General features: G+C 43.6%; 2 protein-coding genes across 6 annotated transcripts in view; one reads left to right on the forward strand and one right to left on the reverse strand.

Annotated features, from left to right (window-relative positions):
• TLR2 (toll like receptor 2) overlaps positions 1 to 27,136 on the reverse strand; it is a 274,882-nt gene that overhangs the window by 158,455 nt on the left and 89,291 nt on the right. For 4 of the 5 annotated variants that reach the window (XR_012516971.1, XR_012516974.1, XR_012516972.1 and 1 more), the window contains one exon: positions 26,124 to 26,213. The exons of the other annotated variant lie outside the window; for it this stretch is intronic. The gene's annotated coding sequence lies outside the window, so the exon portion shown is untranslated. The remainder of the gene's footprint in view (positions 1 to 26,123; positions 26,214 to 27,136) is intronic. 5 annotated transcript variants of the gene reach the window in all.
• On the forward strand, positions 14,055 to 22,013 carry SFRP2 (secreted frizzled related protein 2). The gene is made up of 3 exons (XM_003927961.3): positions 14,055 to 14,803; positions 17,098 to 17,178; positions 21,322 to 22,013. Exons 1-3 carry the CDS (start codon positions 14,299 to 14,301, stop codon positions 21,624 to 21,626), a joined length of 891 nt encoding a protein of 296 aa, XP_003928010.1. The 5' UTR covers positions 14,055 to 14,298; the 3' UTR covers positions 21,627 to 22,013.

Below are 27,136 nucleotides of genomic sequence, written 5' to 3' on the forward strand. Positions count from 1 at the left end.
TTGCATTGTGACACTAATGGAAATGTTCATCTTTGAAAGATACACTGGAGCAAAATTCGGCAGCTGCTCTTGGTGCTCGGTAGCCTCTCACTCTAAACAGCCACCCCAAAGACTAAAAGAATCAATATCTCAGCACATCTCTAAGATTTCTGTGGCTTGCTGGAGTACCCTGGTATGACTCCAACCAGAGCATCTCTCAGAGGCTGAATTGTGTCCTCCACCTCCCAAAATCTGTATATTGAAGTCCTAACTCCCAGTACCTCAGAATGTAACCATGTATGGAGATAAAGTCTTTAAAGAGGTGATAATTAAAATGAGGTCATTGAGGTTGGGTCCTAATCTAATATGACTGGGGTGCTAAGAAAAAGAGGGAGAGACACCAGGAATGTGTTTACACAGAGGGACAACTGTGTGATGAGGCAACAAGAAGCAGCCATCTGCAAACCAAAGAAAAAGGACTCAGAGGAAACTAACCCTGGCAGCACTCTGACCTTGGACTTCTACCCTCCAGAATTGTGAGAAAATTAATTTCTGCTGTTTAAGCCACATTGTCCATAGTATTTTCTCATGACAGCCTTAGCAAACTAATACAGTATCTTTCCCTAGATCAGGGTTGCTTGGTGAATGCAGGAGACAGTGGAAGGAGTTAGGAAGTCCTGAGAATAGCTCAAGAGGGAGCTCCCCATCCCTGTGTGTGTCCAGGAGAAATCTGGATTCCTCATAGGGGACATAACACTGGATGGAGAATAGACCAGCTGGTGTGTAACATTTAGGTTCTATCATTTTTCTCTATAAACTTTGATTTCTCCACGGAAGAGAATTATCACTTCTATCATCGAATATATTCTCCTGTCTAGAAATAAAAATGAAAACAAAAGCACATTTAAAGACTTTCCTTTGACTCCCTCTGTCCTCTCGTTCCTTTGGCCCCTACGTGTCTCAAGCACATGCTCTCTTACTGCTGCCATTATCTTTACCCTACTTTTTGGACACAAATGTTTGAAATGGGCCTTAAAGCACAAACTGGCTCTTACCAAATGAGAGAATAAGGGCTGAGGACTGTCTGTCCAGGTAGGAAGGAGGGTGATATTCCACTATCTCTATTGTCAGAGTCAGGGAAAGATGAAGTGGTCTTTCAAAAGCTGCAGTTACCACAGGGAAACAGTATTCCAGAATTTTCCACCTGGTTTAAGGGTCCACAGATCTGCTTCTAACTGTGCTCATTCTAAAGAGTCACTCAGCAGCCAAGCACCGTGGCTCGTGCCTGTAATCCCAGCACTTTGGGAGGCCGAGGTGGGTGGACCATCTGAGGTTGGGAGTTCAAGACCAGCCTGACCAACATGGAGAAACCCTGTCTCTACTAAAAATACAAAATTAGTCAGGCATGATGGTGCATGCCTGTAATCCCAGCTACTTCGAGAGGCTGAGGCAGGAGAATCACTTGAACCTGGGGGGAAGGGGCAGAGATTGCAGTGAGCCTAGATCACACCATTGCAATCCAGCCTGGGCAACAAAAGTGAAACTCCATCTCAAAAAAAAAAAAAGTCACTCCACTTAGAGAACTATGATCTGCATGAAGTTATTAGCAAGTCTAACCAATTATGTTGAGAGAAAAGAATAGCAAGAATAATGGTTATGCCTAACACAACATTTCTGCTTTGGTCAATATACTCTAATTCCTACTCCACCAAATCATATTTCAATGAGCTGCTGCTGAGAAAACTCATTATGTGATAAGGGTGTCCCTGCTCTTCTGTGCCAGGTTTTCCTTTGGTAAAAGTGCTAGTGAGTAGTAAATGCCCCAAAATGTGAATAATTCTTTGATTTTTAAAGTGGACACATATACTTAATGCCACTGACATGTACACTTTAAAATGATTAGCAACAAACCTGCACATTCTACACATGCACCCCAGAACCTAAAGTATAATTTTAAAAAACTATTAAAATGGGGCCAGGCACAGTGGTTCATGCCTGTAATCCCAGCACTTTGAAAGGCTGAGGCAAGCAGATCCCCTGAGCCCAGAAGTTTAAGGCTACAGTGGCCTATGAGCATACCACTGCACTCCAGTCTGGGTGACAGAGCAAGACCCTGTCTCTTACAAAAATAATAATAATAATAAACAACGAAAAAAGGTTAAAATGGTAAATTTTATGTTAACATACGGTGTATTTTACCATAATAAAAAAAAAAGTAACACAAAGTCTGACTCACATAAGAGAGTACCTGTAAGCATGTCAGCCTTCTAAGAGACTAGGAAGGGGCGTGGTTAATAGAACCATGTTGCGCAGCAAAGTGGGGCAGGTAGGAATGGGAGACTGAGAAATATCATCTGCACTCAAAGCACAAAAGCTTCCTCTGATAACTTATCAGGTAAAGACTGTAAATGCCTTTATGCTGAGAATGATACTCAGTATGAACTCATCTGCAAAACACTAGTCATGTTACCCTAGAGGATTTTACAAAGTTGCATATTTTTGCTGTTTAAATCATTTTTCTACAGGCACTATTTGTCTACTGTTTCTGACTGAGAAGGTCAAGGCCTGGGGTGGAGGGCCAGCCTCCAGATGTTGTGGTTCACACTGTCAGAACCAAAGCACTCTTTCCACTTAGATGGTCTCCCAACGGCAGCATGTGATTGGAAAAGAGAAAGGCTCCATTCCAGGAAAAGCCTTCTGTTCTGTGTTTACCTTAGGTGTATGATGTTACATTTAGCCCTCAATGCAAAGTAGTAACAGACTACATTGATTATACACTTGCTGTATGCAAAGCATACTACTCAGTCTTGGGGTGATGGCAGTACAAAAAAATATACTCCTACCATCACCAGGCTTAAAGTCTGGATCGGCTGACAAAACATGTTTCTAATTAGTAATGGTTATCCTGAGGAGATTACCAGTGAAGATTAATTACAAGGATTTTTCTTGGAGTGCCAAAACTGTTTCCCTCAGTTAATATTTCAACTACTTGTCATCTATTTTGCCATATAATTTTGATTTAAAATTCAAATCCCAACAACAGTAACAACATTTTTTAAATAATCAGATCTCTTTGTAATTTAGTGAGCCTGATTTTCTTTTGAATGTGCAACAAAATGTGAATCAAATTTGTTTTCCCTGCCCTGGATGATGCTGTGGAATTCATTCCCAGCCCGATCCTGAGCAGCAGAGCAGCACTCCAACTCTGCTAATGATCTGGGGCTTTATGACCTGGGTAAGTCTCTTAACACCTCATTACATCTACATGATAAGTTCCCAGAGGAAGCTTCTGTGGGTGGAGTTGGCTAAACTGTAGTATACCTGGTGGAATAAAAACAGCACACACAGAAAACACTGCACCTAAGTGCTTTTTTTTTTAATCATCACTAGGTGCTATTATTAACCCCATTTTATGGATGAGGAAGCTGAGGCATGAAGAGTTTACATAATTTGTTCAGAATCTCACAGCTAGAAAGTAGTGAAGCCAAATTTGAAGGCAATCTGAGTTCTTTCTATCAGCCTGTCCCAGATATCAGCCTAGGAGACACTGATGTGTCACAGCACCAAACATATACCCCAAATTAAACCACAGGATTCACTTTCTTTGGTTGTAACAATGCTGAAGAAGAGATTTTAAGAAAACATCTGCAATCCTCATTTCCCCCTCTCTGACAATAAGACTCTGATTCCCCCCCCCACCCCCGCCACCCGGGGAGTGTTGAAGCATGTTCTTCCTCTTTTTGCCATTCTTTGTTCCATGGAAAACAAGAGCATCAAAATAGCTTGGAGGGTTCCGTTATCTTCCTTCCCTTGATCTACAATATTTATCTAATTTCCTGGCAATTTACATTTCATGAACATATTTTCATAGCTGGATCACCTAAAAATGCAAAAAGAAAATCTAATTCATGAGGACCAGTAATGCATACTATACAAATATATCATAAGTATGTATCCCTAGCTACAGCCCCATCATATTTCAGTTGGCTCAAGGATTTTATCTGATTAAAGAAAACTAGTTCAGAAAGTACTTTTCTTTCTTAAAAACTGCTTTACTCCCCCCAGGTTACATTTTTGTAAGCACTCACTTTCTCAGCTATATAATATAAGCAGATTTTTAAAGCACATTTCTGTGTTATGTCTTCTTGGTAATGCTTTGATTTCCTAGAGGTGTTCCTATGGGAAAATCCCCTAGGAGTTAATTTAAATTATCCATTAGAAATGCAGTAAAACATATGTTTACTGTGGCACTGTCCACCATAGCAAAGATTGGGAACCAACCCAAATACCCATCAAAGGATAGACTGGATAAAGAAATGTGGCACATATACACCATAGAATACTATGCAGCCATAAAAAAGGATGAGTCCATGTTTCTTGCAGGGACGTGGATGAAGCTGGAAACCATCATTCTCAGCAAACTGACACAAGAACAAAAAACCAAACACCGCATGTTCTCACTTATACGTGGGTGTTGAACAATGAGAATACATGGACACAGGGAGGGGAACATCATTCACCTGGACCTGTCAGGGGTGGAGGGCTAGGGGAGGGATACCAGGTGGGTAGAGGGATAGGGGAGGGATAGCATTAGGAGAAATACCTAGTGTAGATGACGGGGTGAAGGATGCAGCAAACCTCCATGGCACGTGTATACCTATGCAACAAACCTGCACGTTCTGCACATGTACCCCAGAACTTAAAGTATCATAATAATAAAGAAAAAAAAGAAATGCAGAAAAACTTGTATAGGACCACCAGCATAAGCTTCCTAGTTCTAGAGAGTTGCATTATATTTCTCTAGCTTTCCTAACAGTAGCCTATTTTTATTTCTTCATGTCAGCTGACATTGCCAGTTACAAAAGCAATGGAATTGGATCATAACCTGTAGATTCTGCTCTAATATAAACCAAAGCATAACCATAGAAAAAGGTTCATGTAATATTTCCCAGCTGTGAATTTGTTCACTAGCCCCAACTTTTCAGCACATCAATCGATAAATCTTAACAATGTTTATTCATTACCTGACAGGTACCGATCAATAATAGTGTCCTAAGCACTATTCAAAGCAATACATATGGAATGTGAACATATATGTGGTAAGCATCAGTACTGTCCCCTAACAGCCAGTTCGTCTCCACTTCTAGCCATTGGCAGGACTACATGTTCCACACTTCTGAAGCTAGGGCTGGCCTTCTTACTGATTTGGCTGCAGAATATGAGTGAAAGTGCCATGTGCCACTTCCAAATGAAAGTATTTAACTTGCAGTGATGGATTCCCCAGCCTTCTCTCTGCCTCTTCAGTGATTATGGGAGCACATCTTGATATGGAAGTGCCATGATATCAAGCAGCTAAGAATGCTGAACTGGGAAAACTGCTGTCCTGGAAGGCCCCCCTCCTCCACAGAAAACTTTGCATTAGTGAGAGATAAACTTTAGTTGTTCGGTGGTCATTACAATGCAGTATTATGTGTGATCCATGATTTGCATCATACTAAAGCACAGAGCCATAGGTACAATTTCTGAGTAAACTAGTCAACTTGCTCTATAAATGGGCAAACATATTTTAACCCTACCATGTTAAAAAATGCATACTGATGTGTGCTTCTAAGAACTGGGAAGATGATTTGAAAAAATCAGTGTACATTTTCTTTCCTTCCATAAAAGCAAGGAATGGTGTATATCTTAGTGATTGATGTTCATAGGATCATCCTTGTGCATAAACGATAGCCCTGTATATCTTTAAATCAAAAATCTATTTGAGCTAAATTAAATCTGAAAAGCTATAGACAGACACAACATAAAAATCAGTTTTCAGCTATTTCATGCAGCATAAAGATCCTTATTAATAAGAGGACTTGTAGGCACACACTCTGTGAACAAAAGGACCACCATTCCTGTGAGTGTGTCAGATCTATTCTGACACTGTCCCCTTCCAAAGCTGCACTTACCTAAGAGTGAACACCTTCCTCTCCCACATTACATTACCTCAACCTCCCCCCTCCTTCCTTGCCAATCACCCTCCTGGAAGGCAGAATTGGGCCTTCCAAGCATGTTCTCCAGGAATCAGAAAATTCTGATTCCCAAAGTACGTTCTCTGCACAATGCAATATTTGAAATACATGGATGGGAAAAAATGGTTCAGAAAAGTAAGAGCAAACCCTTCTCAAATTCTAACCACGTCATTTTTGAGGTTAAGAGAATAGCTCTTTTTTCACTGCAAATCTAAAATTCCTCTTTTCAAACAAGTTGATACAGGAAATATCATATTGAAAAGTACAAGAAAAACAGTTTTTGAGTTCTGGCCAATCTGCCCAAGTGCCAGAAGGTATTATGATCAAACTTGCATATTGAGAGAAATCTGACAGTGAGGTGCTCACCCAGAGCCATCCTGACCACAGTGCATCATTCAGCCCCTGTGCATGGCAGTGCCACCTAAAAACTGGGAGGAAACTCGAGAGGATCCACCAATAATGCCCATCCACTCCCAAAACTGATTATGCCATGAATAGTATATTCAAAGGTAACTTATTAGAACTTAGAGCTCCATTCTGACATGTGGAAAGTTGTTATAAATAGTATGTACCATGTTACTGCATTTTTACACAGCTTCATGTATGTTTTTTTTCTTAAATTGAAAGAATATAACGTTTTCATGTAGATTCAGGCAGTGGCATTAGAGATGTCCACTTTTCTCTTGATAACTTTCTGTGCTGTCTGAAGTTTTTACATGGAGTTGTGTAATTTTTACAGACAAAAAGAAGCATTTGGGGTGGGAGAAGGAAGCTGTGAGGGAAAAGTTTCATATTAACTCAATTTAACATTCAGTTAATTCCTGTTGATCTGGGAAACACAGTATGACTATCAGCATAGTTGTCAGCTGTTTTTTGGGAAACGCAATTGTTCAGGATCCATCATTCATTCGGTAGGTGATGAGAAGTTCCCATGTATCTATTATAATTTAGGGTTTTTAAGATGGAATATTCTTCTCTGAAAGTAAATTCATAAACTGGACGAGTATAATCTCCTTTCATTCATTTAAGCTGGTCTTACAGGAGGGCAAGAAACAAATCTCTCAAGATCCTTTCCAGAATTTTTCTCTCACAGTCTGCTTTCTAATAAAGCTTATGCTATCACAATTCAAAAAGCAACTAAGGTCCTCAGACGTGACCAGCAAATGAACTGTTAGCCTTTGCTTTGTTATTCCTTTAATGAGCAACACCAATTATTTCACTGTATGAGGATCTTTGTAAGCCCTCACCCTTTATCCAAGTATACTGGGAACAATGCTTTACTCTCAGAAATAAGTGCCTTTTTCACCTTTAAGCAAAATGCAGACAAGCATAAATTTTACTTTTACCTGCAAATGCTAAGACACAAATCCCTCAAAGGTGAGGTTATTTTTCATTCCCTCGCAGCACATGGTAGAGGCCCACTAGTCTTTTGACTGGATGAATGAAATTAAACCCCAAGGATCTTGAAAAATTCCATCTTTAAGGTTTCCGGTTGCTAATCATATCATCATCTATGGTTACAGAGAAGAGCAGGGCAGAATATTTGTCCTGCCTACGGTGACATGGTGATATCCCATGAAAATCATCCCAGTGACTACCTGTGGAATCTTTCAGACACCATGGGAATATCCTGGATAAGAATGGACTCTTTCCAAACCAAAAAAAAAAAAAGTCAAAATGAAAGGAATCTGATTTTGAAGCTGGGTACAAACAAGAGTGACTCCTTCCTCTTCCCTCCCCCATCCTTCCTACCCCTAATTCCTCTGAATGGAACAATAACTAGAATAACAAGCAAAGGGTTTCAATTTATTAATACCAACAGAAAGGAATTAAAGACAGGTTTTCAGTATGTGCTCCAGATAACGATTGATAATAGAAAAACCACAGATAATCTTACTCATCTTCAAGCTCTAATCTAGAAAAACGGGGACATAGAGAATAATAACAAATCAACTGTACTCATAAAAGCACTCTTTCTTATTTTCTTCTAGAGGAGAACTTACCATGAATTTATTTAATTCATTAAAAGTTCCAGGAAACTAAGGGAAAAGAGCAAAGCTCTGGACAACATAGCCAAGATGATCACTAGACAGTTCACAGACTACCAAGGAACCAATTCCACCAGGAACCAAATTTAACATTTGGAAATATTATTTTTACACAAAATGTCACTCCCCATTGTACTATCAGAGATTTACAAACTATTGAGAAATATTAGGCCTACTAATGAAACTTTGTTGGTAGTGCCAATGAATTCAGTCAGAGTGCTAAATCTGCATATGCTAGATACCATAGTTTGAAATTAGATTACACACTTAGCTCTAAATCAGCCAAAAACACATGCTTTTCTACTTAACAGATTTAACTGTGCTGCTGTGAATCTGTGACTTACTAAAGCTGAGTATGTCATAAAAGGATAAATTGCTTTAATGATTCTGACAAATGTCTCAGTTTAGGCAGCATAAAAACATCGTTATACAGAAATACCCAAACAGACACACGCTTGCAGGGTATGGAAAAGTGTTCCTAAAAGTCACTTCAGTAAGAACGACAAAGGGCTTTTTATTCTGGGATTTGCCTCTGGAAAGACCATACATGTGTCCAGGAACTCAGATTCCATCTGTTGCTTTTGAGCCTACAGGCTTTATTGTATTGACTTTGTGCTCTTATCTGATGGCAATAAATTCTCACCAGAGTGAAACACCAGCTTAGCCAGTGACCCCTGCTGTTCAAATCAGACAATGGACCAGGTCTTTTCAGAGACACTCCACGGTTTGTGGCCCACCCTTCATGAATGGCCTTGGGTTTTTGCTATTTCCATTCAGGATTTCCTAACGTGAGCAATTAGGAGATACTTCATTTCAAGAGTCTTATCAGCAGTTGCAACACGTCATCGGTGAGCAATAACCTACCAGGACCCAAAAAAGAGACAGGGAAAGCTAGGAAGAAAGGGGCAAGGGAGAGAAAAGCAGTGCCAATAAATATTTCTGTATTTAAGATTGCAAAATAGATGCACACCGTTGACATAAATCTCAAATTCTGGAATCCCAAAAACAAAGAATTTCTACTGGTCCAGCAAATTTGAGACCTTATGCTATAAATAAAAGGCTGCAGTAAGGATGTGTGCACTAAACAGAAACGGAATTTCCTTCCCACAAGTAGAGCTCGCCGAACTGCCCTCCAGGTTTTTGGGTTTTTTTTTTAATCAGAAGCAGCCCAGAGATACAAACAAGACATGCCATGCCTTAGCCCTGGTCCTTCTCCCAAAATTTCTAAGGTCGTTTTCTTATTGAAGGAACAACAGAAGAAACAGATACTGGTCTCTCCCAAGGCACCGACCCACGGCCAGCCTCGGTGATGTGCCGCTATCTTTTCCTGAGAGAAGCATGGTACAAAATAGCGTCAGTCCCTTCCCAGTCAGCTGTGGACGAAAACACTCATCGGGCGGGAAAGAACAAGAAAATGTTCTGTGGCAGCAGGAGATTACCGTTGTAGATGTACTTATTTTTTCTTTTTGGAGTTTGGACTTTTTTTTTTTTTTAAGTCATTTTCTACTGACCTCCAAAACTTCGCTGTACTTTGGACAAAGGGGCCCTCGGGAACATGGGGTTCACACTGGCTTTGAACACACAGACCAAACTGCTTACACAGACCCGGGCAATCACAGTTCTCCCCGGGGCGAACTCCTTCTGGGTGAGAAGGGCTGGGCCCCAGGCTTTGCCCCCAAGGAACCGCCATCTGCTTCTCCGCTGTCCGCGCTGCGCCCTTCCTCCCCCAGCGCGCCCCTTCTGGCAAAAAGGGAGCGCTGAGCCCGGCGTTGGCCTCGGCCTCCCTGGATCCTTTGTTTGCTTTCCCGAGCACCGATCTGTGGCCCGAACCCTTGAAATATTTAAGGAGATACGCGCAGGAGCGCGGTGTAGGAGTTGACAAACTGTTTGTCCTTAGACTAGACTCTTCCTAAAATTAGGGACAAAGGCTCTGCAGACGCAGGCTCTGGTCTCATTCTCCGAAATCCGCGTCTGAACCGGTGGAGTCTCAGGAGCTGAAGCGCACACGGAGACGCGCGGCCGCGGGGACAGGTCTCCCCGCACGGCGGGAGGAAACGGCCCAGCCAGCCGCAGGGGCATCCTCGGGGTGGGGCCGGGTGGAGGGAGGGCCAAAGGAGAAGGAATGACGTCATCCCTCACCCCTCAAAAGAACCTTCCTGCAAGTGAAAATGTAAAAGATCTCAGCGTAAAGGAAGCTGACTTGCAACCCCAGAGGGAAGATCTCTGTTTTGAGAAATGGCGCCCCCAGATGGCTGCCGGAATCCCAGGAAACAAATGCTCACCGGGAGCAGGGAAGGCCGGGATGCTCTGACCTGGGGAGAAGTGACAGCCCCCGCCCGGCTGGCCTGCGCGCGGCTGAAAGCCAGGCGGCAGCGCGGTTGGAGACACCCGACAAGTCGCGACAGGTCCCCAAGGCTAGCCCGGTAGTCACTTCACCGAGGCACAGGTAACGCCAGCAGTTGTACCACTTACGGTGTGACCTGGTTCGTTACTTAACCTCTCCGTGCCTCGGTTTCCCGGTGACTGCTTGTGTGCAAAATGATCATCCGGGAGCCGGTGCTGGATTGTGGGAATTAAGAAACTAGCATACTACACGCATCGTTCTCCTTCTCGCTTTCACTCCTCAGAAATAAAGGTCCACAGGCGTCCCCAAACTTTTCACACAGGGGCACACAGGGGGCCAGTTCACTGTCCCTCAGACCGTTGGAGGGCTGCCACATACTGTGCTCCTCTCACTGACCACCAACGAAAGAGGTGCCCCTTCCTGAAGTGCGGCGGGGGGGGCGGATAAATGGCCTCAGGGGGGCCGCATGCGGCCCACGGGCCTTAGTTTGGGGACGCCTGGTCCATTCCCTTTCATTTTACTACTCGCCAGTGGGGGTGGGAGGCGCGCTTTTCCCAGCTCTTCTGAGCTCTTCCCGGAGGCCAAGCAGATTCCCCGACAGGGCAGAACCTCTGAACTTGAGCGTGAAAGTCTTGCCTGTCCAGAAACTCTTGTAGCAAGCACGGGTTTAAACAAGAAGCCAAATTGTTCCGGAGAGATTGCTGGGGGCTTCCTTTGTGCCCTAAGCACAGGAAACACTCAAGCAGAGAAGCAGGGCCAAACCCAGGACAGGTGTGGTGGTCGCAGGCCTGCAGCATTGGGGTGGATGATTCATTCTGCGCGTGGTCTGAACCAATCCCCTCGCCAGGGACCTATGGGCAGCCCCCTTTAAGCAGGATGCCTGGTGGAAAGGGCATCCACCATCACTTACCCTACGCTTGGGTGAATAGTTTCCATTCCTAAAAACGGCCAGGGACTAAATGGGCAGGGAGGGAGTAAATATGGGCTCTCCATTTTTTAAAATATAACCTTTAGTGGGTTTTGATGAATTGAAAAGATAAAAGAGACCTGTGGACTTGGACTAGGGGCAAGGGAGAAGAGTCTGTGTTCCTGAAGGCGCCGCTGCGGGACCCCGCCACGTGTGAGCATCTCAGGGACCGGTCTGGGGAGGCGGGCTGGGATGGTCACCCAGCGTCGTTGTCCGTGTGCTGCTCATATGGGCAGCGCTCCGTGCCCGCCTCCCAGCCTCCGCAGGAGGTTATTTCCCTGTTCCCTAGTGATCAACTGGACGGGTCTTGGACTAAAAGCAGAAGGAAGTGGGGGGTGGGGGAGCGCGCGACTTGAGATGGGAAAGGCAGCAGCGACGACTACAGAGTGGGGACAAGACGAAGTGGCGCGGGTGCCGGGAGGACCCCGCGATGAACCACGGGGAACGCCGGAGACCAGGCAAGCAAGCGGGCCAGAGGTGGACAAAGCGAACGGCCGGGAAGGAGACTCAGGCGCGACTCCCGGCGCCCCCTGGCGGCAAGCCGGGCTGCACGGGCTCCAAGACAATGCCGCGGGCGCGCCGAGCGCGGGGACCCCCCCAGCCACAACCCGGCGTGCAGCAGTGCGGTGCTCAAACCAGCCAGACCGGCTTCGGGCTCCTTGAACTCCCAGCAAGGGGCTCTGTGGGGCGTAGGTGACCCCAGGGGACGGCGTTGGGGGGTGGGCGGGGCGTGGTGAAAGCAACAGGGCTCTTATCCCACTCCCAGGCCCAAGTCGTAGCATCTCTCACAACTCAGACTCTTTATTAGCTCTTTGGTTTGGTGTGCTTCTGTTTTCTCTGAGCTTTCATTGCAAAGTAGTTTGTGTTGGGAAGGGGGATTTTAGATCTCTTGGTACTTTTGTTAGAGACGAAAAGGCCCTGGACCCATTTGGGGAAAGAGTGGCCTTTTGCAGGCACCAGGGGCCTTTCCCCATTGGAGCACCTGGAAGCTGGACTCTGGGGACGCAGATTCTTGGAGTCCAGAACGAGCTTCTTTCCAGATGGCGATTTTCCTGGCATGTTTAAGGTCAGCAGATAACACTGAGTGGGCTTTTGCTACCCACCCTTCATTACTCGGCTCCTCTAAGCAGCGGGACCACAAAGCGTGCCTGGTAACTTGGGCCTGGAAGGCGCCAAGGCCAAGGCATCTTCCAGAAGGAGGGAAATTAGGAAGCTGGGGTCTGAGCCTGTGAATGGTTCTAAGTGGCCGGGAAGTAATAACAATGCGCCATCCTTACATATGAAAGAACCTCGCTCTCCGGGGATTATATCTTTGGCTTTCCTCACAGCCTCCCCAAGAGGGAGGCTGAGGAGGGCGAAGGCCTCTGGTCCCCAAGGGAGACTAGGGATGTTTAGGCAAAAGGAGCCCACCCCGCCGCCCCCCACCTCCAACCCCAGAGCGCGCGCGCGCGCACACACACACACCCCCTCACTTTCCCTTTCCTGGCACCCTATTACCGGTTTACAGCTGTGAAACTGTTTGTAGCCTGAGTCACTAGATCCCTGGCTCCACGAGAGCAGAGGCCAGCCTGTTTGTTCATTTCTGTACACCCAGCACCCAGCCTGGTGCCCCCTGGTACGCAGGGGATAAATGCAATTCTAGCCCTCGTGGATCTCTAGGCAGGACTCCTTCCTCTGACCTCGCTCCCACCCCGCCTGCCCACCTTTTGTGCCCGTCTTTTGTGCCGGCCACCAGTCTTTCCAAACAGTGCCCTGGGGACCCATACTCCAGCTTTCCAGAGCACCCTGCTGCAAGGGCGGCTGTGTGTGTTAGAGCCCGTGATGCCTTCGACTATTGAGTCATGCCATTCATTTAAGAAGGGAAAGTCTCTTCTCCAAAACGGGGCAATGGTGGGCAGTCCTGTGTGACTGGTGTTGTAGGGGCATTTCCACGACGAAACTTCCTAGGCTCTCACTTCCAACAAAATAACAAGCCCACTTTATTGGTATTTCGTTTTCCATGTAAAGTTCTGCTCATACGACTCTATTTATGACTTTTTTTAAGGGCAGTGGGGAGCACGCTGCCAGCCTGCTGAACTGTGGCTGGAGGTTCGAGAGGAAACGAAGTTAGCCAAGGCAGCCTCGGGCAGGCAGGTCTCGGGCTCCATCCCAGAGCACAAAGAACCCAAGGGCTGCTGGCTCCGCTGCTACCAGGGACGCAGTCTCCCCACCCCCAACAAACACACATGGCTATCAAGGACGTATCCCTCCCAACCCCAACACACACACACACACACACACACACACACCCTCTCCCACCCATGCTGGCAACCCTGCAGCTCCATCAGAAACTTCAGGCTGGGGCAAAACAAACCCGGGCCCCCAGCGGTGCACGGGATGAGGAGCGTTCCCACCAAGACCTAGCCGCAGGGTGCCCTGCGTGCCCCCCACTCCTGCAGCCTGCACCCTGCTCGCTCACTGTTGGGGCGCAGCGGCCAGGTTTGTCTGTTGTTTAAAGCAATCCGAGGGCTGGCGCGCGGTGGCATCTGGGGAGGGGGCGCAGCCAGAATTCCCTTCCAGCAAGCGCGTGAGCGGCATTCTCAACGCAAAATCAGACCCAGAAAGTAGTGACCAGCCCTCCTCAGATTACCCTTCATTGGCTCCTCCCTTGCTCCCCCCTCCTCTAGATTTGCATAAAAAAGGCCATGAAAACTCTGGCTTTGCCCCAGCAGCGGCTCACTCTGCTCCCCGGGTTCAGAGACCCCTGTAGCTGCACGCGGGCTTGCAGCGCCTCGCGCACGCCGTCTTCCCGGTGTCCTGCTTCTCCGCTCACCCGCCGCCCGCTACCAGCTTTCCAGCCCCCCAGTCGCGCCGAGCGAAGAGGGTGGGCCCGGACGAGCTCCGACTCCTGCCGCTTGCCCTTCCCCAGCTCCGCTCCCTCTGCCCCCCGGGGGTAGCGCACCCACGATGCTGCAGGGCCCTGGCTCGCTGCTGCTGCTCGTCCTCGCCCCGCACTGCTGCCTGGGCTCGGCGCACGGGCTCTTCCTCTTCGGCCAGCCCGACTTATCCTACAAGCGCAGCAACTGCAAGCCGATCCCGACCAACCTGCAGCTGTGCCACGGCATCGAGTACCAGAACATGAGGCTGCCCAACCTGCTGGGCCACGAGACCATGAAGGAGGTGCTGGAGCAGGCCGGCGCCTGGATCCCGCTGGTCATGAAGCAGTGCCATCCGGACACCAAGAAGTTCCTGTGCTCGCTCTTTGCCCCTGTCTGCCTCGACGACCTAGACGAGACCATTCAGCCGTGCCACTCGCTCTGCGTGCAGGTGAAGGACCGCTGCGCCCCTGTCATGTCCGCCTTCGGCTTTCCCTGGCCCGACATGCTCGACTGCGACCGTTTCCCCCAGGACAACGACCTCTGCATCCCCCTCGCTAGCAGCGACCACGTCCTGCCGACCACCACTGAGGAAGGTAAGCCTTCCCTGTTGCTTCCCTACTCGCTGCTCTGCTGAGACGCTCCCAGGGGATCCCGCCCCTGACACGCATCCCAAAGCATCCCTGCTTGGGGTGCCGGTACCAGGAAGGACAGAAGTTCTTCCTGCCCTGGTCTGTCATCACTACAAGCCTGTATCAAATTTGAGATACTTCTTCCCTCCCGCCCAAGTCTCGCATTCTCCTCCCGAGTTGTACCAGTTATACGTAAGGGCAGTTTTTAAAAAATAATAAAGAGAAAATAAACGAAGAACTGAATGGCGGCTCAAAAAAAAAAATAGATGTATGATTATTGTTAAAGATGCTAGCACTGGGGCCGCGCTCTGAGTGCGTTGGAAGAGGTGTTGGGTGCAAAAGTAGGTGGTGGGCATTCTGGCCAGAGGCCCCCGGCTCAGCCTTATTCTGCACCTTCTTATCACTGGGCAGGATTCTAATCACAGGAACATTTCCCGCACAGGCAGGAGAACCAGGATGCACACACAGATAACCTTTTAAGGTACTTTTTGTCCTTTGCCAATTCAGGTTTTGAAAACAAAACCTGGACTGGCACCGAGCGTGAGGAAAATTGAGCATTGGTTGTAACTGCTCAGGTACTTGAGGAAGAGGGCATAAAGGGAATCTCTGGAAATCATCTTTCTATCGCTATCAGTTTTTAACTTAGGAGTGGTTTTGATTAGCTGGAGAAAATCATGCAAAAGAGATTCCCAAGTTTTTAGAAACAGAGGGAGAGTTCTTGTGCAAAAACCATCTAAGCAATGAAAACCTCATGGGCTCTCGATATTTTTTCTGAAAGGAAAACATATACAATGCGTCTGAGCTGATTTGGGTCCCCTGGGTGGGAAAGGGAGCTTCCTAATCCCTTTCAGGGCTTCAGCAGCCTCTCCCTTTCAATCTCTAGTTGTTTTCCTACAGACAGCATTAGTTAAAGCAAATGCAAAGTTCTTTAGCAATCTTTCCTGGCAGGGACCATGAGTTTGCAATCATCTTATTGGTTAGATTTCTAATTTATTGCAAATGTTTGGCATTTTCAAACATTTGTCCAACATATACCATAGACCAACCAATACAGGTTAGTAACATTTTATATACGTCCTGAGAGCTCCTAATTGGAAATGTTTGATTTTGTTTGGGTTAGGGGAGTTAAGGGCAGTTTTATGTATGCTGCTTTTGTTTTCATTTCTTTCCACTATCAGCAGTCACATTACGTAGCATACATTTCTCCTGAAGGCCACTTTTCTCCTTCAAAATAAAAGTTTATGTTCTTCAAAATTCCATCTTTGTGATTTTTCTAATTTGATAAAACTCCTACCAAGTCACATAAAGACATCATTAACATATTCATAAATGAGAGAAAGGAAATATGGTTGTTCTTTCTTTCCTTTTCCCCAAGAAATCAGACTCTTAGAAGAGCCTGTAGCAGGCTCTCTGATAATTGTCCTAGTACACAACCCCTAGGTTTGGTCAGATCCCTAAACCATTTTGCTTCATCTTTGATTAGCTTCAGAAACAGGTTGGTTGGTTGGTTGGAGAGTTTGAAACAGACAAAGAAGGGCAAGAAGAACCTGTACCAGGGAACTTGTAGATAACAATGAAATGAATGCTGCCTGACTCAAGCGCAATCTTGGCAGAAGGCACAAGGTGACACAGAACCACTCAGAGGAGGCTGTTGTAATTAGTGAGATGTGTTTTCAAGGTGGAAACATCCCATATGTGGAACATTAGCCAGTCTCCCCTCCCAGGCCAAACTTGGCCCCCCGACACACAGAGCTCTGCCGAGTAAAGCCAGCTACACTGCTGTCCTATGGCTGAGAAAGATAATCTTCTGGCTATATTTTATAATTACCAGTTTTCCCAAACGCCTCAAAGATCTTTGTTTCCTTGGGTGCTTTCTCCTTCAAAAGGCTTTGGGAATAACTTTTTCATACTGAATTTCCCAGGAGTTGGGAGGATGAGCTGAAAAGCTGCACCCTGTCTCAGTTAACTTTAACTACACACACTTGTACACTCTTCCCACAACTCCTTTTGAGAGTTATCATTTATTAAACACAACATATGGGTGTGCTCATTTTGCTCGCCAGCCCCCCAAAAAATGGGAAGCATGGGCGAACTTTCTTAGGATTGAGTGATCCTACTTTTATAGAAGAGGCAGAAGCTGCGATTAAATAGGACAATTGCTACTTTCGACTGGTTAAGTACTTTTGAGTTGTTTACAGACGCCACCTGCTGTTTCCCTTTTAAGCAAACTTACTAAAGACTGTTTTTCACATTTCTAGCTCCAAAGGTATGTGAAGCCTGCAAAACTAAAAACGATGATGACAACGACATAATGGAAACACTTTGTAAAAATGATTTTGGTAAGTAATAAAACAACAACAACAGATTTCACACCCAAAAGTTTTATTTACCAGTAAAACTTCAAGGTACAAATCATTATGATGTTGCTAAACGTTGGGTGAAACATCATTCTAGATCGTGATTCCCAAAATCATCCAACTTGATCTATCCTGATTTCCTTCTTACGTAACTGTCTGGTATTATTGAGTTGTATCTTGTTAGGTGAGACTCATTGTTCTATTAAGCCAATCAAATGATGAGAATTATTCAGATCAACAATTTTCAATAGCACATTTTCAATCTTATTTATTTATCTTTGCTGACAGGCATACTCCCAAGTCCTGTTTTCTTTTGATTACTTAACACGTGCACCAGAGATGGAAGTGTAATTAGCCCCAGCCAAACAGATTCAAGGCATTAAATTGGCCACAAATAAAAACTTACTCTGCTATCAAATTAAACTATTTTACTTTCTTTATAAGCCATAATGATTTGCTCCTCTGTGTTCTAGCATTAGTGAATATACCCAAGGCACTGATTATTAATTTGTCAAGGAGGGGTTCCTTAAATTTAAAAAGAATGGTCTACTGAGAAGACAGTTAACACGGAACACCCAACAACCTTGAAACATCATCTTAAAATCCCCTTTAAAAGGTTTTTGTAAAGTTTTATATGAATAAGTCTAGACACACTTGCCACAGTTTTGTTAGAAAGAAAAAAAAAAAAGCTTAGAAATTGACTTTAGCAGGATACATGAAAGATGCCATGATGCCCTGGTGTTTGGGGACAATTAAAAAACACATGTGGTATGTTCTAAGTTGTAAGTCACTCCCCTGAAGAGAAGATAAGGGAAAAGAGAGCTGGGACTTGTCTGCATACAACTCCACCAGCACCTCATCTGCTGACTTCAGGCCTCTCAGGTCAGAAGAGGATCCTAGCTAGACACAGGATCAATGCTAAATTCAGAGTTGGGAATGACCAGGAACTTTACCCAGAGGCATTCTTGCTTTCATCCTTTTCCAAGGGCAGGCACCTTTTGGTGTGTTGGGAATTATTGCTACCTTTTTAAAAATATTTCTTCAGACACAAGACTGAACTTACTCATAAACAGATATGTTCCCTGCTCTGTCAATCAATAGCGGAGTCTAATAGACCCATATTAACATTTCTACACACTCAATATAATCCTCGAGACTGAGGGAAATCACTCCAGCTACTACTCTCCTTACCTTGCCATCCCAAAAATCTCAGGTCTGGTCAGGTCCCTAAAACTCTGGAACCATCTAATCCCTGCTCTTTGACAGCTCGAGGTCTCTTCCAGAAAGTGTCCTGGGTTTAACTCTGACTGATCCCAGAACCACCATAGCCCCAGTGTTGAAAAAGGCTTCACACTGCTGAGGTTGGGGAAAGAAGGGAGGTAGCTCAAAGTCCTTAGCAACCTTTACCCTTTGGAGGAACCGCAAATGGGGCTGAGGGGGATTCATACGCCTTTATTCAAATGTACACAACCTTCCGACTGGCTGAGGGCCAGGCACATTAGCAGCAGATAATTCCAGGTCACCAGAGCCTTACCAAAACACAGTTCTCGGCCCCCATGCTACATCACTTCATTAAGGGCAAGATAGAACAATATCATTTATATAAGATTTCTATTAAAAGCCTATAAAATATGTTCTTCTAGCAGTTTATATCCTTTGTACTACATATAAAACAGATCCTTCCTGACTTCATGAAAAGTTGATTTTTATATTGTGGAGCTCCAAAACAGTTGGCTTTGAGAACACACACACACCTATACACACACACACACACACACACACACACACACACACACACCCCTATTACTTGCTTGCTTTGTGGCTGACCTTACAGAAGACCCGCTTTCTAAGGATGCACCAATCAAGACCTGAGCCAAAACATGGATGCCTGTGTGCCCCACTGTGCCCTGTCCTTACAGAGAGAAAACCTTTCAAAACAACACAGAAGTTATCACACTTAAAGTATCACAAGTTTAGATACCTCACAAAGTTGGTTTCTATTTCTTCACTCTCCTTTTGACCCAAAGAGAAATAAAGAAGCAGAATTTCAATAACTGCATCATAGATTCTTGGTTTGTAAGCACTATTCTATCTGGCCTCTGTTCTTTGAGAATAATGGAAGAGTAGAAGGAACAAGCATAGAAATCTGATTTATTTAACTCGTCTAATCTGAGAAGGCATCACACTCATCCCTACTGTGCTCCTGAAGTACAAGGGAAACATAGTACCCCTCCTTACTTCAATGGTTCAGAGCTACCTTCCCATATATACAACCTATTGCTGGAACAGAAAGTATCATCACCTCTGCCTCCTATCACATCTTGCATCCCAGTCACATCCTCAAGGGCAGGAAAGGTTCTATGGGGGATTTGACTCTCTCTGTTTGGGATCTAGCTGAAAATCCAAAGAGAAAATCCCTAATGTTTTCTCATGATAAACATTTGCAAAATTAGTTATTTTAGAGCTAGACAAAGATGACTCATAAATCTTCCTCCTCATTAAAAGTGATGGTTTTTCTGATGTTTGGAGCTCGAGAATGTTTCATTTAGCCAGGTGAAATCTTTTATATGCCCTATTGTACTACAGACAAGGCTCTCAGTTAATACGTAATCAGTCCATTTCTCCTACTATGGTGAGGTCTTCCAACACCCAATCCCAATGCAGAGGACACAGGAGCATGCAACAGTTCCACAAGCATGGCTTATTCCATGACTTAAGTCTCATAAACTCTGAGAACTCAGTACCACAGTTCAGATGCATATCAGATCAGACAAAACAATGATTGGCCAAGTCACAGCATCTTTGATTCACCTGATTGAGCTTCTAGAATTTCCTGGTTGACTAGAAAGCCATACTCAAATTCCCTTTCTGATATTAAAAAAAAGAAAAAGAAAACCTCAAACAATTATACACAACACAGAAAAATCGTCCTCTGTTACCAATTTAAACATGAGATTAAGCTCCATCAAAGTCAGGAAGTCATCCTTACACCTCATCTAAACAGAACAGTTGTCAGTGGTACCCAGGGTCTTAGGACACATTGCAGCTGGGCAAATTTGTGCTGCAACCAGTACAAAAACAATGACATTGCCTCGGGACACCACAATGGCATTACAGGAGAAGGTTTGGCAGGCGGAGTTCAAGGAAACAACCTACACTGGGTGACCTCATGAAAGTCACTAAACTTCTCTGGATTTAAGATTCTTTGTGTACTAACAAGAGACTTTAATGGGATGATCCCTTCTAACCTTAAAATTCTATTCTTTTTCTGCTTTCATGGAGTCTTGAAATTTAATTGCAGCACGTACGTTTGTAGGGCTTTCTTTCTCAGAGCCTGCTGTTCATGACTATAAAACGTGTCCTTTATAGTAAACCACTTACTTTTGGTCTTTGCATTCTAATGAGCCTACATATATATTTTGGGAACAGTATATATATGATCTGTAAACGCCTTGGCCTTGGACAGGCAAATGAGAGCATATGAGGATGAGGTCTTCAGAAAAACACTTCTATGACTAAACATGTTGTGCTCTTAAAAACAGACTTGCATATTTTTTCTCCTAGTTGCTTTACCAAATCAAATGCAGCTGTAAGATCAATTCTCCTTCCCTGTAATCTGTTCTTTAGAAAACAATGATTGTGTGATACAGTTTCCTTACACATTTGTCCAAAAACCTCTCCTACATAATAAATTGAGTTTAAAGTTTATGGCCACAGAAGGATCATGTTTCACCTAAGAGTCAGGCACTTCTTTTCATGCTGAAGTTTCCAGTAGAGGAAGTCATTTGTTGGGGAGAGCAGGCACCACATGCAACCTTCCAACAAACACAAGGGTGGGTGAGGAAACGAGAAGAAAAGTTAATTGAGTCCCGCAAAGAGAAAGAGTTTTGAAAGAATGGCTGATTGGAAACAAAGTGCCTGCCAAATGCTTTGAGGCTTTAGCAATGGAGCCACCTGCCGCCCCTAGCTCCCAACCCCGACCTGCAGCCCCTGAGAGTCTCATTCGCTTTAGGAACTCTTTCCTTGCCCAGGCCAAGTCACACGAGTAGGCAGAATGGGGGGAGATCTACTGTATTCCCTCACTATAACTGGCATGATTCTTTCTGCCCTCTCTTGTCTTCAAAGCGCTGAAAATAAAAGTGAAGGAGATAACCTACATCAACGGTGATACCAAAATCATCCTGGAGACCAAGAGCAAGACCATTTACAAGCTAAACGGTGTGTCCGAAAAGGACCTGAAGAAATCGGTGCTGTGGCTCAAAGACAGCTTGCAGTGCACCTGTGAGGAGATGAACGACATCAATGCACCCTATCTGGTCATGGGACAGAAGCAGGGTGGGGAGCTGGTGATTACCTCGGTGAAGCGGTGGCAGAAGGGGCAGAGAGAGTTCAAGCGCATCTCCCGCAGCATCCGCAAGCTGCAGTGCTAGTCCTGGCAACCTGATGGCTCCGACAGGCCTGCTCCAGAGCACGGCTGACCATTTCTGCTCGGAGACCTCAACTCCCGTTTCCCAAGCACAGTCCCAGCTGCTCCAGCCTCAGCCTGGGCAGCTTCCCCCTGCCTTTTGCACGTTTGCATCCCCAGCGTTTCTCGAGTTATAAGGCCCTAGGAGGCCACGGGAGTGGATAGCTGTTTTCACATAGAGGAAAAGCCCACCCAAATCTTGTAGAAATAGTCAAACTAATAAAATCATGAATATTTGTATGAAGTTTAAAAATAGCTCACTTTAAAGCTAGTTTTGAATAGGTGCAACTGTGACTTGGGTCTGGTTGTTATTGTTTGGTTTGAGTCAGCTGATTTTCACTTCCCACTAAGGTTATCTCAACATGCAAATTGCTTCACTTTCCTCTGTGGCCCAAACTTGTGGGTCACAAACCCCGTTGAGATAAAGCTGGCTGTTATCTCAACATCTACATCAGCTCCAGACTGAGACTCGGTGTCTAAGTCTTACAATTCACCATTTTATACCCTTATTGGGAACTTAAACTGTTACCTGTATCACATTCCAGCTACAGTAATTCCATTTATTAAAAGCACATTAACCATTTCTATAGCATGATTTCTTCAAGTAAAGAGCAAAAGATATAAATTTCATAATTGACTTGAGTACTGTAAGCTTTGTTTAAAACATCTCGTACTTAGCTTTGGCAAATTAAACCCAGTGTAGCTTACATGTAATATACATAGTAGTTTACCTTTAAAAGTTGTAAAAATATTGCTTTAACCAACACTGTAAATATTTCAGATAAACATTATATTCTTATATATAAACTTTACATCCTGTTTTACCTATTCATTGTCTTCTGTCGTGTCTTAGTAAAATGAACTGGGAAGAGAGCTATGCATGAGTGGTCACTTCTTCCATGAGCCCAGCCCTCCAGCAGTTTAAAGTGGTCTCCTCCTCCACCAACTAACCACCACTGCCCTCCTTCCTCATGCCCCACATCTCACAGATTCCACCGCTGCTGACCCTGCAGAAGCAGAAATTTCCAAGCTCTGGAAAGGGGTTACCTTCTTTTGACCCTTCTGAGCAGTCCACATGCAGCTATGTGGCAATACTACCCTAAACTTAAGGTTTATGAGCCTTAGAGTTGTGCTGTTCATTTCCTGAGATTTTTCATACTGAAAGGGAATAACCATTGCAAAAATGCTAATTCCTTCCTTCACTCAAATCTCTCAGATAAAGAGAGCTATGATTTGGAGAGTATCCACTGGAATGCAAAGAGGAGGAAGAGGACGGTGAAAACTTGAATTAGGATAAAAAGGGAGGGACAGACATCCAGTAAATGTCTCTTAGTCTTTTCTGACTGCTGTAACAAAATACCTTAGACTGGGTAGTTTATAAAACAACAGAAATTTATGTCTTACAGTTCAGGAGGATGCAAAGTCCAAGATCAAGGTGTTAGCAGATTTCTGTATCTAATGAGGGCTCTCTGCTTCACAGATGGTGCCTTCTCACTGTGTCCTCACATGGCAGAAGGGTGAATAAACTCCCTCTAGCCTTTTTTATCATGAACCCATGCCCACAGTAAACAACCCACACCTGCAATAATGGCATTAATTTATTCACAAGGGCAGAATCATCATGACCTAATCATCTCTTAAAGGTCTCACCTCTCAACCCTATTGCATTGGAGATTAACTTCCCAATACGTGAATTTTAGGGGACACATTCAAACTATAGCAATTCCTGATTTTTTTATTCTCTCATTAAATGACAATTTGACTGATCTTTTTATCTTTCAACTCTTGTTTACTATCAAGTTTTCAATGCACTTAATGGATGGTTACCTTGAAAAGCAAATCCTGGTATATGTATCCCTCATGCAGTCACTGAATCTGGATTATTGAACAGTTTGATTTTTGCTTATGAAACACATTGCACAAATACAAATTAATTTATTAACTCAGCAACTATTAAGCACAAACTGTTGACATTAGCTTATTCATTCAGTAAATGTGTATTGAGTGTTTTACCCACATACCAGACACCAGTCTGGATGGTGGTTACACAATGAGTCTGCCCTCCTTCAGCTTGTATTCCACAGGGATTGTGTTAGGCAGTGGTAATGCAGAGATGAATCCCTCCCAAAAGGAACTCATAATCCAATAAGGAAGAGAGGTGTCCAAACAAATAACCCCAATGCTCTATGTTAAGAGGGAGATGTGTACGTGTGCCAGGAATGGCATAGAAGAGAGAGTGGTTAATTTGAGTAGAAAATAGAATGTTTGGTTTAAGTGGAGATTAGAATCTGGGTAAAGGTACTTATAAGAACAAAACTTTCAATAAGTTGAACCAAAATATCTTCTTTTTGGATGGAGCCTTAGAAATTAAGTATCATCAGTTTTACAGATTGACAAATCAACAATGATATTGTGCAATATTATGCTGATGGTATTGCTATAGACACTACAAATAAATCTAGCATAAGACCCACAGATTGTATAATCAATAACATTAAATTCTTAATTTGCAAAATGATTAAATAAATTATACTCAGAAACAAATTGTAATTAAACAAAATAAAACAAAATACTTTAAAATGCATTCCATTACTGTCCAGAGACTGACACACGTAGGTAAGTGCTAAAAAGTTTCGATTAATAAAGATATCAGTTAATGCAGATAGTGTTAGAAGGAAAAATCAAAGAATCTGTCTCAAGATGTTCCAATTCAGAGTAACCGTTAATATTTTACGTTATGAAATGAGAAAACACTAGAGCTTAGTGTCAGTAACTGGTACAAAATTTTCTACAGCTGTATAATCTAAAGTATATCAAAATAAACCACTTAATAGACTAGAAACTACAGTAGTAGTATCAAGTTCGTTGGGGTAGCTTTCAAATTTCAGAGAGAACTAGGCAAGTCAATAGTTTTTTCAACCCCAATCCTTCTCATCCATAAATTGTTAAGAACTATTACTCAGTAAGTGATGGCTGAGCTTATAATTCTCATCTCCTTTCCATCCTCTATGTTGAGGATGGTTCTCAGAGCTTGTTTCAGTGTCTGAAGACACCCACAACAGGAAGAAGCAGCAGTTTGCATCTGTTCTTCCCCACCACCAGTGCCCACACACCAGCTTCTTGGTATAATGGGTTGCTCAGGCCCTGAATGGTAGCAGTTCAGGCAGGCAAGAGGAAAAATGAGATCACAAACATTACCTACTTCTCTCTTCTTCCAAAGAGACTTTTCCACCCACAAAAGAAGACCCAGGCATTTTTGTCCTGACCTCTTCTCCCTGGCTTCCCTAAGAAGCATCAGCATTCCAGTCTGCAACAATCAAAGTCCTAAGAGCCAGTTCCATTACTCAGCAACCTTACACTGAGTACTCACTATGTGCTAGGCACTGTCCTAGGTGCTGGGGTTCCGATGACCAACGCATGATGGCTACCCTCAAGAAGCTCATTATCTAATGGAACAAATACGCATGTGACAGGCAACAGTAACTGAAACCCAAACCTCCCCAGACACTCCTAACTACAGTCTTCTTGGGCCCCATTTGTCCTAATGGGTACCAATAAGTTCATATTAAAATAATATTAAAAACCAAAATCTCCAGGCCCAGAAAGTTTCAATGGAGAATTTAACCAAACATTTAAAAAAGAACTAACAGGCTGGGCCACTCCTGTAATCCCAGCAATTTGGGAGGCCGAGGCAGGTGGATCACAAGGTCAGAAGGTCAAGACCATCCTGGTCAACATGTAAAAGCCCATCTCTGCTAAAAATACAAAAACATTAGTGTGGCGTGGTGGTGGGCACCTGTAACCCTAGCTACTTGGGAGACTGAGGCAGGGGAATCTCTTGAACCCAGGAGGTGGAGATTGCAGTGAGCTGAGATCGCACCACTGCACTCCAGCCTGCTGACAGAGAGAGAGTTCATCTCAAAAAAAGAAAGAAAGAAAGAAAAAGAAAGAAAGAAAGAACACTAAGAACAAACTAGCAATTTTACATAATCTCTTCTAGAAAACAGAAGAGGAAAGGATGCTTCCCAATTTGTTTTATGAGACTAGTACTGCCCTAATACTTAAACCAGACAAAGAGCACACGCAAAAAAGAAAACTACAAAGCAGTATCTCCTGTTAACTTAGACATGAAAATCTTCAACAAAATGTTAGCAAACCAAATCCAGCAATGCATAAAAATAATAATATACTATAATCATGCTGGTTTAGTCGAGGAATGCAAGACTGGTACAATATTCAAAAATGAATTCATGTAATCTACTGTATCAACAGACTAAAGAAGAAAAAATCATGATCATATCAATTGATGTAAGAAAAAAGCATGTAAAATTCAATATCCATTCATGATAAAATCTGTCAGCAAACTAGGAATGCAGGGGAACCTCATTAATCTTAAAGAGCATTAACTTCCTTAACCTCAAAGAGCATCTGCCAACAATCCTACAGTTAATATCGTACTCACTGGTAAATGACTGAGTGCTTTCATTCTAAGATCAGGAACAAGGCAAGATGTCCACTCTCTCCATTCTTATTCAACATCATATTGGAAGTTCTAGAGAGTCAAATGAGGCAAGAAAAAGAAACAATTGGAATACAAACTGTGTAAAAATATATATATATATATATATATATATATATTGTCTAGGTACAAATATTATCTACATTTTAAAAATCCCAATGAATCTACAAAACACACTCTGAGAATTAATAGACGAGTTGAGTAGGTCACAGGATACAAGACTGACACACAAAATTAACTGCATTTATACATACCAACAAGTTGTTCGTTGTTAGTATAAAACACCATAACCATTTATAATTGCTCCAAAGAAAATAAAATATTTAGGTGTAAATCTAACAGTGCATGTACAGGTTCTACATTTTGACAATTCCAAAATGTTGATGAAAGACATCAAAGACCCAAATAATTGGAGAGATATTCTATGTTCATAGATTTGAAGACGTAATATAGAAAAGATGTTAAGTTTCCCCAAATTGACTGACAGCTACTCAAGAGCCTGAGGTTGCAGAATAACTTGAACCCAAAAGGTAGAGGTAGCAGTGAGCCAAGATCGTGCCACAGCACTCCAGCATAAGTGACAGAACAAGACTGTCTAAAAAAAAAGAAAGAAAGAAAATTCATATTTAGATAACATGCCTAGCACAAATTTTTTTTTATAACTGCTTAGTAACCTGGAATATCTGAAATCCTTTCCAAAGAAAAGGCAAAGCCAACAATAAGAAAAAAACAAAAACATTGATATTCCATTTCTCTGACATTCCCAAATAATGTAAATATGTTTTATTTCCCTGTGTGCACTATTCCAGCTATTCTGCAAAGTGTTAGGATAACTGCATTTTATAGGATAAGTTTAAAAAGCAACTGTATCTCCAAGACTCACCTGTGCCACATATTTTTAGCAGTTACATGGCTAAATACCAACATTTACGTTCATTCAACGCAACGCTGAGAGA

This window comes from Saimiri boliviensis, chromosome 3, assembly GCF_048565385.1.
Source record: "Saimiri boliviensis isolate mSaiBol1 chromosome 3, mSaiBol1.pri, whole genome shotgun sequence".
In the NCBI taxonomy this organism is placed as follows: domain Eukaryota; kingdom Metazoa; phylum Chordata; class Mammalia; order Primates; family Cebidae; genus Saimiri; species Saimiri boliviensis.